The 18,426-nt window shown below is 46.1% G+C and overlaps 1 protein-coding gene across 4 annotated transcripts in view; it reads right to left on the bottom strand.

Annotated features, from left to right (window-relative positions):
• Positions 1 to 1,269: 1,269 nt before the first annotated feature.
• The window catches only part of dop (microtubule-associated serine/threonine (MAST) protein kinase dop), a 297,922-nt gene continuing 280,765 nt past the window's right edge, over positions 1,270 to 18,426 (bottom strand). For all 4 annotated transcript variants that reach the window (XM_075672078.1, XM_075672079.1, XM_075672080.1 and 1 more), the window contains 9 exons: positions 18,191 to 18,301; positions 17,070 to 17,297; positions 16,408 to 16,556; positions 15,183 to 15,331; positions 13,812 to 14,082; positions 12,005 to 12,320; positions 11,430 to 11,674; positions 9,479 to 9,730; positions 1,270 to 5,837 (listed from right to left, as the gene is read on the bottom strand). In XM_075672078.1, the coding sequence (XP_075528193.1) occupies positions 4,038 to 5,837; positions 9,479 to 9,730; positions 11,430 to 11,674; positions 12,005 to 12,320; positions 13,812 to 14,082; positions 15,183 to 15,331; positions 16,408 to 16,556; positions 17,070 to 17,297; positions 18,191 to 18,301 (3,521 nt within the window). In that variant the 3' untranslated portion in view covers positions 1,270 to 4,037. The remainder of the gene's footprint in view (positions 5,838 to 9,478; positions 9,731 to 11,429; positions 11,675 to 12,004; positions 12,321 to 13,811; positions 14,083 to 15,182; positions 15,332 to 16,407; positions 16,557 to 17,069; positions 17,298 to 18,190; positions 18,302 to 18,426) is intronic.

Below are 18,426 nucleotides of genomic sequence, written 5' to 3'. Positions count from 1 at the left end.
CACATTGTGGAGTAGTCTTCTCGGAAAGACATTGGTCCCAGTTTTGTACCATGGATTAGGACAAATTCAGCTGTCCTGTGTGCATTTCCTATGCAACGCCTTGCCACTCTTTAGTGAATGACAATTTTCCCTTTCATGAATCATCGCCCACCTTTGTGGATTTCTGCAGAACTGATTTTCCAACTCTTGCAGCTGTGCCTTGGATGGTACAGAGTACACGATCAGTGCAAGCTATGTGTTGGCGTTACGATATGGTGAAATCGCAAAGGATATAAGAAATTGCCAACTGCCATTAGGTGCTGCTTGGAACCAGGCCTGTAAAAACCATACACATAAAACTAGTTGCCTAGGTTGATGGGCAACCAGTAGGGATGTGCGAATATTCGAAATTTCAAATACGATTTGAATAGTCCCAGCTATTCAATTCACAAATTCACTATTCCAAGTTGTCAAATATTTGTTTCTTTCAATATATAAGGGATAGAAACGCTTGCTCGAGTCTTGAGAGAGACAGAACGATGGACGTGAAGACTGTTCCAGCCGATTCTGCTGCAGGACAGCTGCAGCTGTTCTGAAGAGGCACCAGTTCCTGAGCGACCTCGTGGGGCATATAACTTCTATTCAATAATACTAATGGCTTGCTTTTAGGCAGCCCATATAATAAGCATTTTCAGATTTGTTATTTAACCTGTCTTGCCATGTTTGCATCCTTTTAAAACAATGTGCCGTGCTGTTGTGCAATTTTTCTCTTTTCAGTGAACACAATGCTGTACGTGCATTTGGTAACATGCTGGTACCGCGTGGTAACATGTTGGTCCCGTGTCTCATTGCCGTCATTGCCATGGTGCTCCAGATAATTCAAAGCAGATGTTCATCATTTACAGGCGCCTCAGTTATCGAGACGTGTAATTTTTGAATGTATTGCACATATGTGCTACTGTATATAAGCCAGGTTTCTTTATTGTACTGAACTGGCTCCATGCAGACTTAACATTTTGTGTTGCTTTAGAAATGAGAAAATACGCAATTTTCAATTTGATATGTGGTAGTTGTTTTTCTTGAATATTTACACTTAATTTATAAATTTCACTATTTGAACACCCCCTAGTAAGCAGGCTGCTTATTCATAAACCATCCCTGCATTACAGGTTATTGGTTAAAGGTAGCCTCAATACTCATAAACAACATTGCCTATAAAACTGCGTAACAGGCTGCCCAGTGACCTCAACAAGCTTAAAACTGGGAAAGATAAATATGCACCAGAAACAATTTGTGTAAAAGGGGCAGAGACGACAAGATTTCTTTTTTATTCGTATATGAGAAAGAGCGCACCGCCATAGATGACTGAACAAGGAAGGCAAGAAGAAAGTGTGGGAACAGGATGGCACAAAACTCCAGTTCACGCTACTTACACCCATGCCTTGAATGCAAAGACAGCGCAGAAACAAGGCATCTTGGAGGTCGACAGAGAGAAAAGAAAAAAAATATCAAAACGTCAATTACCCAGGCAGCAAAAACTCGAACAGGCATGTGGGGCGACTGGAGAAAGAAATATGTTACAGAAGACCACATGACATCGGGACAGGATCACCTCTCGTCACGTATCATATGGCACAAAGCCAATAAAGTCTCTGGCTGGCGATGCCTGCTGCTACCTCCAGAAGCTCCAAGGTGGCACGTTGAAAAAAAAACAAAAAACAAACAAACAAACATCTAGGCAGTTTCTTTCCCAGACTTTGCGGCGACAGCAGAGCATCAAGCAACCTTTACAAGATGTCTGTCTCGATGCGATGGTAGTGCAATGCGCTCGCAAGCCACAAGAGAACCACGGTAACGCTGCTGAAAGAAAAAGAGCTGGCCGGAGGGAGCAGAGTTGCAAAAACAACGTTGACGGTTGATATGTCGGTGCGGTGTAATGTAAGCACCAGTCATTCTAGAAGTACCCATGAATGCGATCATACTTGCTTCGCGTTGCAGAACAGGGGACGTAATTGAATGTGGTGCATCAAATCAGGCAAAAGAACAATGGTAGCTGAACGCAAACAATGGTCGTACGTAATGGAATTTGGTTGATCGCCACAACAGCTCGCAAAATAGGCAAGTGAAATTTGGTAAGCAGACTTGTTTGTACAGCTAGAACACTGACTGTACGGTACCGATTCTCTTGCCTTGTGATTGTATGAGGTCTACTGCCCTCTTTTACCACGTCTAGCACGCTAAGTCTGAGCCTTCACCATTCTTTATGTGCAAGCCTACTATGTAACCTGCTTGCTGATTACAGCAAGCAGGTTACAAGCAAAATTCCTGATCGCCTGCTTATGTAATTTTGCTGGCGATCAGGAGCTCTAGACATAGACCATGGCTTGAATGAGCACATGGCTTTTTTGGACTGAGGAGCACTTACACGAGCCTATGACAGCCTTGCCAGCAAAATTCTATTTTGGCAAAACTGCTCTACGCAATCATGTGCCTTGGTTGCGAAAGAAGCGTTAGTGCTGTCTGGCCAAAAGTGTTACGATTTGCATCTCTGGTTGTTCACTTCAGCTACCGTTCGCACATTCAATTTAGTTGACTTTAGTAATCTCCTAGTAGTGGTCAAAAGATCGGGCAAGGATGACCACAGGAGAGAAAAAGATGAACAGAAACGAAAGGACCCAGTGATGCAAGAGGTATGGTGATGCAAGAGGTACGATGAACAAACCTGGTGGTGGTTGCAATGATATTGATTGCACTACCATAAGGGTAGGGGGAGATGGGGGGGGGGGAGGAGGGGGAGACAGGCTTTAGACAACAATGTGTTCTCCCTTTAATGATGTATGGGAGAGGATAGAAGAATGATCACGGTGTGATTGCACGCTGCCGGAAAAATGGTCGCACAGAGTTGGCCTGGTGGTATCATTGAGAAATGAAAAAGACTATAAACACACAATCGGCACGTACAATACACGGCAAAGAGAACACACCCGAGAAGAATGACTTTCCTGTTGCACTCCGCTGCATGGAGGTGTAGTTTCGTGAACTGAGCTCTTTCCAAACTGTGGTGCAAGTAGCCAAGAAATTTAGTGTTTAGTCAGGGCCAGTTTGCCAGCTCTTTGGTGGCAGAACACCACATTTCGTAAGCATTGTGGCAACCCTCGATAATTTTATAACAGGAGTAGCATATGCTAGCTCCTTTTGTGTTATCAACAACATGTCTTGGCATAACTCGAATCGGGAGCAATTTATGTAGAATTAAGGGTGTAGGGCTGCTACTATAGTGCTGTTGATTTTGTTTAGGAGTCTCGCTTAAAGTTGCACTGCGTGTGCTCAGTTCTTACAGCCAAGGAACTGCATTACCACTTAGGTCCGAACCGGCCACGACCAGTTCCTCTGGATGGCGACAGTGTTTTCCATGCAGCGGGGTCATACAAGAGCAGCAAAAGGACGTCAAATGCTACTTCACAGCTAGAGAAAATGGTAATAAAGCCAGCTGGGCGAGAGTAAAAGCGCAAATACAGCGGCGCAGGGCAGGCGGCATGTAGATACTGGAAAAACTCGCCGTCTGCGCCGATGGCAAACGTAACAACCGTCAACAAGTGTAGAACACGCTACGCAAAAACCACAGACTCAACACGTCGCGAGAAACATCTCTCGCTCTTCATCATGTGAACAAAAAAGAAACAAAAGAAGCGAAACAGTCAAAAACTCGGAGGAAGGGCTATGCGTCGAGAGGATGCACACTATACACACGGGAATGGCCTCGTCACTGACTTGACTGACTGGTTGCATCTAGGATGCGGGCCACACGACGAAACGCAAAAAGGTAGTGCCGCTCCCAGAGGAGACAAAAAGAACAGGAGTTGGGGGGGGGGGGGGGAGTAACTCTGTGGGCCTGGTCAAGCCACTAAGGAGTTAGGTATGGTAGAGATCTGGGACTGCACGACACTGCAATGCAATAATAAATACTGCGAGCATGCCTCAGTGACGCTAGTGAGAGCACAAGGCTGCTCAGAGCACATAGCAAGCGCCAAACCGCACTGCTCTTCCCACTAGTGAAGCTACGACTTAGCCTGTTTCGTCGTGTGTGCTGGTTCCGGTGTGCTTTTTGACTTGTTCTGTGGCACTACACCAGATGCCCTCTGTTCACTGCTGGCCGGCTGTTTCGAAGGCGCCCTTTTTGTCTCCGCCACCTGCTTCGGACCAGTCTCTGCTGGGTTCACCTGCGAAGGCTGGGATTTACTAGCACCATTTGAAGAAGCCGGCAGCGGTAACGATGAAGTAGAACTGCCTTTGGGTTGAGCTGCCGCTGTTGACGGAGGCCGTTTCGTGCTCACTGCTGCAGACTGTGCTGCAGATGCCTGCGGTGGCATCGGTGTGACAGCAGTGGCCGTGGCGGCACAAGATGTGCTCGCTGGCGATGCGGGCCTTTTTGCAGTTGTGGCTGCGCTCGATGTAGTGGAGGCTGATGCCATTGCTGGGCTCGTGGAGATGGTTGTAGTAGTTGCTGTAGTGACACCTTCGTCACACTGCACATCACTACGCACTTCACTGCCAGAAGAACCGTCTTCACTGTCAGCAGTCGGAAGGGGAGTGCTAGGCGTCACTGTAAAGGACGGGACGTCAGGCGGAAGTTCGGTGCAGGCTGCAGACAGGTCCCGCTCTTTTGGAGAACGCTGTAGTGGCGAAGGGGGTCTTGCAGCAGAAGTCGTGGCCGTGTCATCGTCGTCATTATCGACGAGGCTCTCGACTTCGCTTTGCGAGTGACTGCGGGCTCGGCCACCCTGTGGCTTTACCTCGCCGCCCTCCTCTCCGGGTACCAGCGTGCTTGCCGACTTTGGAATTCGTGTTCCTCCTGCTGGTGACAAAGTGAGCGTGCTTCGAGACAACTGGCTACCAGTCTTAGTCGACACCACTCGCGGTGGCGAGCCTTGCGATGTGGAAGGTGTTGACGTTAGGGCCAGTGGTGATGCATGCGTGCAGAAAGATTCTCGTCTTGGTTTGGATTCTGCCGACTTCGGATGGAGGCGGTCCGGCGAGAGGGCTCGCCTCAACAAGGGAGAGCCGGGCTCTGCACTCTTGGGTCTCATCAGTGACTTGCGTGCCGACGAAGTCACAGTGGCCGCTGCTGGCACGAGCGTCGGAGGCGACGGTTTCCGGCCTGCCGTAAACACCTGAGGTGACTGGACTGCCACTACGGATGCCGGGTGATGCGCGTGGTGATGCGGATGGTGAGAATGGTGAGCTGGTGGAGCCTGTCCCGGAGGGAAGGCTAGTGGGGATGGTGACCGTGTTGGACTGATTACCGGCAGTGGCGATGGAGACGGGGTGCGAGCAAGTGGCGAGAGTGGTATGTGACCGACAGACTTTCGGCGCGGGGACCGGAAGGTCTGGGCCAACTTGTGCTTGAGCCCGTGCAGCGAGCTAGGCCGCTGAAAATGGGCCTGAACAGATGCTGCTGCTGCTGCTGCAACTGGTCCGCCAGCAGCTCCCGGTGGTATTGCCCCGCTTCCAGCAGGCGAGTTTGGCACGCTTGAACTGGGCGAGCTGCTTGGCGAGGAATTGCTCGTAGAGTGCGACGAATCAGATGAGGACCTCTCTTTGATGAAGCTGACGGTGATGCCACCACTCCGTGGTGGAGGTGATGCGCTTCCAGGATCGGCAAGCGACTGAAAGCTCCGACTCGGAGCAAGTCCGGTCGGAGTTGACACAGCCGCACTCACGAGCTGCTGGATCTCGGCGCTGGCACGTTTGTTGCTCAGTCGCCGGAGAAGAGATGCGCGCCTCTTCTTGTCAACCGGCTTTGACCCGATAGCCGGCGGTGAACCCTGGAGCTTGGTTCCCAGTGTGGCTGCAGGTCCCTTCAAGAAAGGGAGTCGGCCACACAGGTTAAATATGAGACTGCAACTATTGTAACTATGAAAGCCACACCAGTGCTGTTTGCTACAGTGAACCAGCCAAACTACTCAAGATGCCAGACACACTGACAGTACATTCCATAAATAAGAGAGTAAGGTATGGATAATTCTTCTGGCGAAACCACTTACTCAATGGGTCTCGAACTGTACAAGGATGGTGCTTAACAGTGCTTTTTGTCTGACATGTCTACATGCAGTACTTAGCAGTGGTATCTGCTAAGTACTGGTGGTATCTCAGTTTCACTGCTTGAGAAAAATCAACCTTTCTTCAATCTGTTATTACAAGAAACAGTGCTAACTTGTAATCTATTCCAATGAAATTGGCAAGTAAATGCATATGAGCACATTGTTAAGCAAAATTAATTGTAAAATGTCACCTCTGTCATCAATGTTAGCAAGAGGTTTTGCCAAAAGATCTGTTCATAGATCGCTTGAATTATTTATGCAAGTTATGGCACCACATAAGTAACATTGAAACACTGTGCTACAACTTCAGCTGAAACCAAGGACTTCCACATGCTGTGGTACTTGTAGCAAAGCAACACTCCTTCTATTCAGCAAGCATCAAGCGCCCATGTACTAAATGTGCAGTTTATTTACCCACTTTCGAATACTATCAAATCCATGAAAACAGCTCCATAGGAACAAAGGTCTCACACATGCTTTTGCAACTGAAACTATCTAAAGCATCTATCCCTATTTTGCCCGCTCATGCTTGGTTATGTTTTCTTAACCCATTTGCTGCAAAAGGCAAGCTAGTCACTTGCCTGAATATTCTCTATTAAAAAATTGAGCTGACTGTACCTGGCAGCCACCATCAAGCTTTCGCTCAGGGGCTCCTATCTACATACATGGGAATGGAGAACTGCATCTAATAGCATAACTAAAGTGGACAGAATCGATGTATTATACACTGCCCTCAAAGATGACTAATATGCTAGTAAAGCTGTTGCAACACCCTTGCAAACACTGCAACAAAATCACGTAAGATGTAAATTAATATATCAAATTTGTCCGCTCTAGATGCCCCAATGGATACAGTTTACGAAACTGTGATCTGTTTTTGCAGTATAGTTACAGTATTGTAAACTTCATGCTTCTATATATATATATCTGTTTTTTAACTTACAGATTTTTGGCAATCTAGGGCCTAAATGAAAATTCCGCTACCTACAGTCACAAGAATTTACCTTTCAAATGAAGCAAATTTTATTCAAATCAGTACAGAGGCTGTCTTATAGAAGTGCTTCTGCATTTTACATGTATTTGAATAGGCAGCATTAGAGTTAACCCCGAGCTAAAGCTTCCTCCTAATGCAGCTAGTTAGGTCTAATATTAGTTGGCAACAGCATCAAAATGTTGTGGCTGCTGCTTGCTCATGGCTACAGAGGCAGTGCTTGACTGGTGCTTTTACAAATTCGGGTAGCCTCGGTCATTGCTCTGACAGCTGCACAGCTACAGTTACCTAGGCCTGAATTCTTGCTACTGATCATAAAATATATATACATATTACTGTGCCGTGTGAAAGCTGCTGCATGACAAAGAGTCCAGTGACAAGAAAACTTGAAAAAAAAAAAAAAAAAAAACGAAGGAAGGAAGAAATGGGATGCACGGTTTTGTCTCTACTATCTCTAGCATTACAGAAAACCTCCAGGCCTGTGTGTATGTTTGTGCTTATAGAACCATGCACAGCAAATAAGTAGCTCTTTTACCATACAATTCTATACAATTTTGTGCAATCCTGTACAGTTATGTGTAGTACTGCAAAATTGTGTGCAGTTATCCGAAGTTATGTGCAGTTTTGTGCTATCTTACGCAACTACTCAAATAATAAGTAGTTATGAGCGTCCAATACTGTACAATTTTGTGCAAACCTTGCACAGTATGTGCATAGTACGTAATATGTGCAGTTATGCATAACCACGTACACCATTACATACATTTACGAGCAATTACAAGCAGTTATGTGCAACCTTGTGTACTTGGGAGCAATCCTGCGCAGTTAATCCTGTGCACTGGGCTGATTATGAACGCAATATGGAGAGGCCCTAAAACACTGTAATGAACAATCAATTCTATTTGCAAAAAACATGCTGCAGAACAAAACGACCCTCCTTTTCAAGCTCTGGTTGCAGGTGTTACAGGTAAAGCTCGGGCCTCACCACGCGTGAGGAAAACTTGCAGCATGTAAGGACCAGAACTTGGATCCTAGCTTGCTAACAAATGACCAACCAGCTTGTTACAACCAGCTTGTTAACAAAAGGGTTGAGCAAATGGGATAAAGCTGACTTGCAGCTTTCATTTAACAACTAACTGTAAGCAGGGTGCTCAAATTCGTTTAGAACAGCTCACTGACTACAAACCCAAGCATCCTGAAACTTGCAAAAAATGCCATATTCACTCAATTTAAACGTGTGCCCTGCTTGCAAAAAATATTTGCTTCATATCACAAGTAGGTTGGAACAAATTACGAAACCTAAAGCAGCATATCGTACCTCCTCCAACAGCGCAGAACAGCAAGTTTTTTTCTCCTTTCTTTCTCTTTTTTGGCTGTCAAAGTGGAACTGTCTGAGTGCATGGCACAGTAGGCTTTGTGTGACAAATGTGTAAAATTTTTCAGTTCCTACGATTCCAACTTGTTCCTTTTTTTTTGTGCTTCAACAGCACTAAGTGCACTTAGCCGGCATGCCATGTCTTTGTCTACAAAGTCAACAGATATTCATTATGAAGTTGTATTAGAATGAATCTTTTTCTTCTATCCATTAAAAAAAGATGTACTTGTAGTCAAGGGCATGTTAGTATCGAGTGAATATGGCAAGGTTTTCGAATGACTACGACATGCAATGCTACGAGTCTGCATGTATACATTACTGAGTGTATTAAATGATGGTGGTAGAAAAGTAACGCCCTGAACTGTCTAGCTGAGGGTGCCATGTGGTTGCGAAGAGACATAATACCTAAACCGGATCTGTAAAAAAAGGAGAACAGCAAAATAAAACATTTTTGTGCTCAGAAACACTTTTGGCACCAATCTGCACAAACAGCACGAAAAGCATTTAATGCTAAAAAACATCTACCATTATACCTTTTAAAACTTCATATTCACATTTCGAAAAAGTGAGTCCTTCTAGATTTAAACAAATTCAGATATGGGAATTTTTGTTTGTACTGCAGTTATGGAAGAGTTAATGTAACCACATAAAATTTGCAAGCCACTATTTTAATACCAATTAATGTGGCATGTTATGCAGTTCCATTCCATATGGGGTTGCCAGATTTATTTAAGAAGTCACCAAATGATGCTCCCTACGACGTTTAAGAGCTGTAGCAAATGTGTCAGTTTACAGTGCTAATGATCAATCAAGGTACTTGGGTAAAGTGCAATTCAAAGACGCAATGCACCAGTTGGTAGCCAACACTTGTCCTCATTAAGTCTTTTTGCGACCTGTGTCTGAATTGCGCTGTACTCAAGCACCATGGAAAGTCGCAGATTAGCCTGATTCATCTCAACTGTAAGATAAATCAAAGCACGTCCAATATTTGATAGAGAGAGAGCAATGGCACGAGTTGAGGAAACGAGGTACCTGGGAGACGCGTCGCTGGCGCGTGTTCCGCCGGGCAAGCCGACTGGTCGTGGGGTTGCGCCTGCGGCCTCCTGTGCGAATGGAGGTGCTCTCCAGGGGCGTGGTGCGGATGTTTATGCGGCTCCCGCCAGCCAGGATCAGCTGCAGGACCTGTGGGTGCAGCAGACCCTGCACCGCCTCGCCGTTGATGTGAGTGATGAGGTCGCCGGGCCGCAGGCCCGCCTCGAATGCCGGGCTGTTGTTCTCCACCGCCTGCGATGCAGTGAAACAGTGTGGGAGCGAGTTGAGAAAATGAACGTTCAGTGGGGAGGGGACCAGCAGTGACAGTGACAAGAACTTTATTGGAGTGTCCTGAGGAACTTGATTTCGGCTCCCCAATCAAGTTGGTGGCTCAGCCCACGACGGGACCGGGGGGTGGCGACTCTCTGCGACGTTGCGGGCCCTGTGGATGGCCTGTAGTTAGTGCATGAATTCCGAGTTCTTCGACAAGGCGTCCCACTTGGACTTGTATTGAAGGTCGGAGCCCGCTTTGTACAGGCACAGCCAGAGCATGTGGTCGAAGGAGCAGCGGGACACGGAAACACAGGGTGTCTGCTGAAGGGTGATTTCCTATTACAAGTCTTGAAAACTTCCACGAGCCACTCACCAGGGTCAGGCATTACAGACAGACAAGCGCGCTGTGTAGATCACATGCTGACAATCATGTCCACAAGCTGCCACACTGCTGCACGGTGCTAAAACAGCTAAAATCTCAAAGAGAAGCCCGTGCGCCCTTTCTCTCTGGGGAGCCCCCAGTTCCTGCCGAAGAATCGAGGCGACACACACAAAACGGCTCTATGCAAGACGCACTGACAGCAACGTCACAATTACAGCACATGATTTTGGGAAATCATCCAATACAGAAAGCTAAAAACAACCACTGAAAGTATGCTGTGAAGAATGATGTTGCAGTTTCACACGAAATATTAAGTACTGATAGCGATAACAAAGTATTAGACAACTACACAAAGTAAGGCTTGTAAGGCAGGGAACAAATGATGCTTGCAAACGCTAGTCGGGGCAAAAGAGTATGTTCGCAGTGAGGCATGCCTTTTAACAACATGGCAATCCGATATTTCAATTCCCCTTAGCTCTTCAAATAAAGAAACAATTTGAAAAATTACTGCAGTATAATGCTTCCTAGAAGTTTCAGTGCACAGCTGAAACTTCTGAATTGGGGCCTTGTGAGGGGTGATGAGGCTTACAGGTACAATGGGGGTGACCTCTAACCATCCTGTTAAAATATACTCGAAATAGAGATGCTCACTTGTACCTGGTACACATCTGGTACACTTAATAGAGGAAGTTAAATTCTATCGACTGTTGAAAGCATGATCTTGAATTAGGAAATAAAATTTTTGGACAGAATTGCTGGAAAACTGTGCACATTCAAAACATAAAAGCTCAAAGCACTCAGCACTAAATACAGAGATTGCGGCTCTAAACTACCCATATACGAGATGCCTTACGCGGACAGATACAACATATTCGATCAGGGCTATTAGTTCAGGGTTAAAAGTCCAAATCACAAATTACCAGTGTATTTCAGAGCACTGTTTACAAAATCTGTCTGCTCTGGATGTATTAACCGATGCGCTTTGCAATCCTTTGCTGTGTCCTGGTGGAGTCACTAATTTTCAAACCTGTTGCACAAAGGTTCAATCCCTGCACAAAGGTTTAATGCACACACACACACAAAAAAAAAAAACACCCTTAACAGTTGATGGATTTTAACATCCTCTGATAAATGAACAGAGTACAACAAAACTGGCTCAGGAGATACGAGTGAAATGAATGCTCTGTTCCCGTATGCTTGGGTCGGAATGCCCGAGGTAAATATTTCTCTCTTAAAACTGTCACTGGTATGCATTGGTACACAATAAGCAGGCGATTCATATCAATCTACACTGACCATGACAAGGTGCTGGACGGTGTAGACGTCGGAGTCTCCATAGTAGACACGGATGGCCCGAATGGTGAATCCAAAACCCCGTGGCCCCCTCTGGATGATGATGGGGGGCTTGAGTTGTGCCACTAGTGGACTCAGTTCCCGGCTCGGCGACGTGTCACGCGAGCTCGTGCTTGAGCCGCCGGGCGAGCCAAGCACCCCCGAGTGTATGCTGCTGGACAAGTCAGCAGCTGCTGCACTGAGGTCATCTGCAAAGGAGAAAAAAAAAAGGGATTGTATGCAAATGCTTTTTTCTTTCACAAACTTACAAAGACATATCTCATGTTACAGCATCAAGCCACAGCCCAAGCCGCCCTTGGCTGCAATACTACTGCCCCACGAAAGTCAAAGCAAAGCCTGGCAAGAATTAAATAGCTCCACAAATGCGTGGAAAACACTATGGGCAAGCCAAGATCCTCAGATCAGCTTATATGAACCAGAATTTCACATTATTCGAGCATGAATTACTGTGTATTGACAATCTTTGTGACTGCATTACATTCATGCAAATGCAGCCAACTGCAGTATTGGTCTCTCACCAGAAGGGATCATGAGCGAAAGGCCTGATGCCGACGCAGACTTGATGACAGACCGCGAGCGCAGCTTGATGGGTGGTGAGGGCGTTGGCATAGGGGGCGTGGCTGCCAGCTTGGGTGTCGATCGTGGTGAACCGCTGGCTGCTTTCTCCGGTGTTCTCGGTCCAGTGGCCCCAAGGGTGCTGCCGGTGCCTGTACTGGTGCCGCTACTGCTGGTGCTCCCTCCGCTGGTATCGCTGGTTTTGGGCTCAGGAGTGCGCTGGCCCTTGTCGGTTCGGGCCAATCGCTCCGCGACGGGAGAGAGCTCCCGGGGCTCGCCCTGCATGTAGATATTGTGAACAGGTTATGCGCTGCCCTTATAATCTGCTGCTTCGCGTAATCTGCTTGTATAGTGTCCTCTGTAGCACACTCATCGTTTTCCCACTTGGAACTTTATTTGCATGCAAGGCATCACGCAAAAGACATCAAGCTGAAAATGTCAGCTCTTGTCTCTTCTGTTCACTCTTTTCGATTTTTTCAGTTAATTTGATCCCGACTAAAGGTTCTGGCTGCCATCCATGCATTTCTATGGGCTCAATTTTATTGTTATTTCAATTGTAAGAGTGGGCTCAGTCGAAAATTTCGAACTTCACGAATCAGCACACACACACCTGACCCCTATGGTGACCTCAATGGCGACCCATGTAGAGTGGCAGCGTCCGTCTCAGCAGAGCTTGGGAACAGTGAATGCGTTAACAGACATCAGCTCCTGTCGGAAATGCTTATATTCAGGCTGCCCTAGGAAGATATTCAAGCAATGACCTTAGCTCATCAATCTCTAATTACAGTATTTACCCGATTCTTTCTTTTTCCCCGCGAAGATTGGGCCGAAAATTGCCTGCACGGTACACTCGGATACAAAACACGGCCGTTTTCGCGGCGCTTGTGTGCTTTACCGCATAAAACGGATGTATTGCGGCGAAGCTGACTTCAGAAAACCGGCCACCGCGGAGCAATACGCATTAGGCCGTTGCTCATATTCTTGCTAAATAATAGGGTGCACTTTAGATTTCTGCTTTGGTTAGGAGCTTTAAAGTAACTTTTACGTTATTTTTCTGCTTTAGACACATGAAAAGTGGGAACATGTTTGATTTGAGGGTGTGTTATAATAGGGCAAATATTGCTAAATGAATCAGCGGCGCGTCTTGGTGTTTTTTCTGCATCTTGCTGAACTCAACCCACCGGATAATTCAATCAATTCTGTTAGTCCTGTCAGGGTTGAATTAATGGAAGTCGACTGTATGCATTATATACAAAGCAGTGGACCTTATAGAGAGAAATAGCAGATGTATAAAACATGATTACAGGTTGTGTTACATTTCTGGCATAACATGATGTTAGTTAAACAGTGGTGGAACAAGGAATAAACCACTGTTGGTCATTTCAATTCTCCATCTTACTGCATATGACCGCTTTATATGAATAGCAGCTAAAGCAATAAACAACTGTGAATGACTAAACAATGACGTGGTAAGTCGCTGAGAGTGTTTGCATCTTGCACGTCATATTGGCGATGTTTTTGCGCATGAACGATACGTCTCAATCAAGTAAATCTGTCGCCAGTTGCGATGGCAAGGTACCCATGTTACTGAAGGGCAAGCGTGTAAGCAATGTCACGCGTTTGTGTTGTCCGTTTTTTTCCTTCTGATGTCGTAGTTTGCAAGGCTGCCTTCAAGTGACATGAATCCCTACCGACTCGCCCAACTTTCAGTTGTTCTAAATACATGTCAGGCTAAAAGCTCTATGCAGAGGAACGTGTGGTGGGACTTACCGCAGTGGTGGCGACCGCCGGCGAGGTCGGTGCAGTGGCAGCAGCTGAAGTGGTGGCGGTGGCAGTGGCAGGCAGAGGCAGGGGCAAGGGTGCTGACAAGCGGTGATGGGATCGGCGTGATGTGTCCTCCCGGTCAACGGAGAGGGCGAAGCGAGGCAGGTCAGCGATGCCTGGCCGTCTTCTCCGCTGTACCTGGGGGGACACCTCATCCGATTCCGTCTGCGATGACTCCGGGGTGCTCGTCAACAGCGGACGCCCGCCCGGCGGTGGACTGAAGCAGGAGAAAAAAACGCAAATTAACTTGTGGGGTTCGACGTCCCAAAGCTGCAAAGTGGGTCGTGACGGAGAACGAGGTGTAGGGGATAAGCGACGGAGTGATCCAAAAGAGTAAACGAGTGCCTGAAATTTTTGTGCACTGAGAACTCTCACGTGTGCGGTGTGGAACACCTCCCACTCTAATGCAGTCCTACGACACAGAGTAAGGGCAGTACGCATATAAATCTGCAGCCCCATCACTGATCTGCAGGCCACCTGACGCAGCCTTTACATGCACTCATGTTTCCTTAAGATTCCCTCTCAAGAGCAAGACCAATAGAACATATTAAGAGGAAATGTTACAGAAAGTGTTTTCGAAAAATATCGTCTACAGGGAACACTAAAATTTCGTACAATACCTACTCCCTTCTCAGAGTAATTTGCATAAAATGACTAGTGTAATGTGCGTGAAACCTACTCCCTTCTGAGAGTAGTCTGATGCACCTTGCTACTGACAAGCTGAATGAGATGACCTCCTTGTGTGCAAAGTGCACACTCTAAAGGGTCACACCCTTTGGGGTGTATCTTTATCCCCCAAAATAATCGTAATTTTTCTTTCTTTCAACTCCTTTCTTTAAAATCCTGTGCTTGCTTATTTCCTGTCAAGAATGCTATCTCACGCTGATAATGCACATGCCGTTCAAGACCTGGAAGTACTGTGTGTTCAGTGTTGAAGAAAGGAAAGGCACGCAAGGGAATTAGTATTTTGTAATACAAAGATACACCCCAGAGTGTGTAAACTGCTTTTAGTGTGCCTGGGACTTACTCCCTTCTGAGCATACAACTTGAGCCCAAGTGCTTGTCCCGTCTGTGTCGCCTTACTTTGTCCCGTCTGTGTCGTGCTTCACCGTACTCAAATATGCATCACCAACTGACCCAAAATTCTACTCACCCAAAAGGGAGCCATCTCAAAGTGATACTCCCAAACAGGAGACTCCCTTTCAGGTCAATGCTTATGGGCCAAGATACATTCTCCGACTTGCTTGCAGCTTCATCTTACACAGACATGGTGCTTTGCTGCCTGGCAAGCCACAGAAAACGGCCAAAGCTACTCACAGCTCAGGCGACGAGCCAGACAGCCGCCGCGTGGAGGCATCCCCTGCTCCAGGTGCTGGGCTGCGGAGGAGCGTAGACTCTCCGCTGGAGTCCGACGGAGCAGAGTCTGTGCGGCTGAGCGAGCGGCGGTGGCTTTCTTCACACACATGCTGCATGTGACAAAGTGGACAGATTATTAGCGGTTTGACTTTTACTTTTTCAAGTTCAAAGTGAAGATCATGCACTGCTACATTACTGAAGCACAGAGGGCAGGCATGGCACAGATAAGAGGTACAAGAAAGTGGCCGCACACTCCAATTGAAACATAGCAGGCAATTCTGTGGAGGCCTGAGCAATTTTTACCACCTTCTGCATTCACAGCTAAAAAACCGCATGCTACATGACAGCAAGAAATCGGAATTTGTGACATAATTTGGTGCAAGGTTGACTTCACAAGTTGAGGTCAGAATACATGAAGCAATTATCACGTAGAGGATGAACCTATGAACCACAGAAATTCAAGCGGATTGATAAGTTAGTACAACCACACTCTTTGCACGGCTTTCAAAGTACAGTGCCTTCACTTTCAACCAACTAAAACATGGTAGATCACATATTTTAAATGCGAGGCACATAAACATATGTTATTTGATGTAATATTAACTTCATAAATTATAACACATTTACTTGTGTAAGGCCCAAGTTTTTTTTTCCCCCAGAATCAAGGCAGAGAGTACCTATTGCGTGAGTCAGGCATATGACTACTACCCACTAAAACTGTGGATGGCATGGCAAATGAGGTAAAAAAATAATGCACATACCGGCTATGTGCTATACACATTTATTTGAGATTCGCCACTAAGGTTCACGTTCTGCTTCATTCTTCAACGGTACTGCTCACAATGTCGCTTCTGTTGTCACTGAAACTTACTATACCTCATCAGCACACTACCAAACTTGTTGTGCTGATACATGCATTACGACAGGTAACTTGAGGTAAACCTTTTCTCTTATAATTGTTTAGCTGTAAAGTAGGGGTTGCAGGTATCAGAAAAGTAGATATGGTAGTTATAATATATTAAGAAGTTGGCCAGTAAAACGTTATGCAGATCAAAAGCCAGTTCACCGTGAAATGCGTTGAATGACACATTTCTACTAGTGCACTACTTGCACAGCTTCTGTGTTGGTTCCTGCTAAGTGTGAAACAAAGTACTATAGTGTATGCAGTTAAATACCGCTTCCTCACCCTGAGCAGGTTCTCTTCTTCTAGCTCTTTCTCAATGCGGGAGTAGACCTTTCGGTAGCGTGGCGAGCATGACGAGAAAGACGAGAACGTGTGCTCCTCCCCATCGTCGTGGTCTTCAGAGTCGTCATGCTGGTACCGGTCGGTCCGTGCTGCGTGGGAAACAAGCTTGTCTCAACAAATGCATTCATTTTTCTTGTGCTATTTACAACACAGAAAGAGAAGACCATGAGAAGCAAGACCAATAGGCCATGATTGAACAACCAAACAGCCTTTGTAACAACTAAACGAAGCCAGCAGACAATTAAGACAAGAAAAGCATTGGGGAAATTGAAATGAAATAATGACAAATAGGAAAATAAAAGTGGAGGAAAACTCAGCTTGTTGGCGATGGAAGTCAAAGGCACAACCTAGTGCATGATGCGCTATCGATTAAGCTACAGCAGCGGCTGTCCCCTCCCATCTGTTTTCTTGGGTATATGTGTACGCGTAGTAAGCCTAGCCCTGGGGGTGTTACCCAGTGCCACTCACTGTCTGTCTGTTTCGTCTGGTTACTACTAACCATAAATTGAGCATCTCGGTTCCCCTAATTCTTATTACTCATTATTCAGCCTTTCAGCATTAAAAGAGCTATTGAAGAGAGGCAGCAGAAGAGAAAGACCCACTGTCAAAGTAGCTGGTGTCCTCGTCATCTTCGAGTTGGGGCACAAATTCGGCCTTCTGCCGGAGGAGGGAGTCCCAATCGACATCGTTGAAGAATGGGTGCTCCTTGACCTCGTGTGCACCCCCTGTTCCCAGACGATCAAGCGGGTTCTGCTGCAGTAGCTGGGAGACGAGGTGCCGGGCGTCTTCGGGCAGTGACCAGTCGTCATCCTCTGGCCACTCGATCTCGTCTGTCAGGACAGGGAAGGACAAGGACAAGGACAGGGCTGTCATACACAAGGACACAGTTTCCAAAGCAAAATGATCAACTGGGCTATGCCATAGGCAACTCAGCGAGCCTTCAAGAATCCAAAAGTGCCTAAAAGAATATCTTTTGAAAGGAAGTTCATTGTAAGCTGCAAAAACAGTAAAACTCCACGTACCGCGATTTGGTGGAGTAAGAATCTCATCAAGGGTCACCTTGGACAATACGAGCTACTATCATGCAACACCAGAAAGGATTCGACAATCAGGGATCAGGTTAAGTCGCAAGAACACAACAGCATTGCTATTGATACTAATTTCTTTTTTTTTTCACATATGCAACCTCTTTAGTAACAAATGAAGCTTTAAGCACCTTGTGCAGATGTAGACCATTACGTAGCTGCACACATCAGAGACAGTAAGACCTTGTTCAGATTACTTTAGGATGACCAATGCAACATAAGCCGCAAGTTTAAAAAGACATCACAGCGGTCATCATATGTACTGCAGAGAACATTCAGTTCTTCACGTATGACTGATAATGTGTAGTGTACAACCCCTCTAGTGTGTTTTACCTAGGCCTGCAGAAATAAAGCAGTGAAGTAGAAAAAATGCATTAATTTTAACATGTTGAGCATGCTATTATCAGTTACAGCAGCCATGCTTCACAGCTGTCATAGCAGACAAAAACATTACAGCAAAGTTCTGCTTGGCATGCGTTAAATTATCTCATTCCAAGACAATAAATCCTTTCTAATGGATCATATTTGGGACCATATATAAAGCAGAAAAAAAAAAGGCAATGAACTGACAGATAACATTCCTTTATGACATCTGCTTCTTTCAGGCATGCAACCGCGAAAAATCACTAATGGCTTACCATTGATGACGTGAGCAAAGAGTTCTTCGGGGGTCTCCCCAAAGAAGGGCACACAGCCGATTAGAAATTCGTACAAAATAATTCCCATCGACCACCAGTCCACGGGCTTGCCTGCAATGCACAGACACCGGGAGACAGACAAAGCATGTTTATTGAGAAAGGAAAGAAAAGACATGGACATCAAACATGAGCAAGACAAGCAACCATGAAGGCCTTCACAAACACAACACCACTTA

This window comes from Dermacentor variabilis, chromosome 10 (genome assembly GCF_050947875.1).
Source record: "Dermacentor variabilis isolate Ectoservices chromosome 10, ASM5094787v1, whole genome shotgun sequence".
Classification (NCBI taxonomy): Eukaryota; Metazoa; Arthropoda; class Arachnida; order Ixodida; family Ixodidae; genus Dermacentor; species Dermacentor variabilis.
This window is presented reverse-complemented; position numbering and strand designations above follow the sequence as displayed.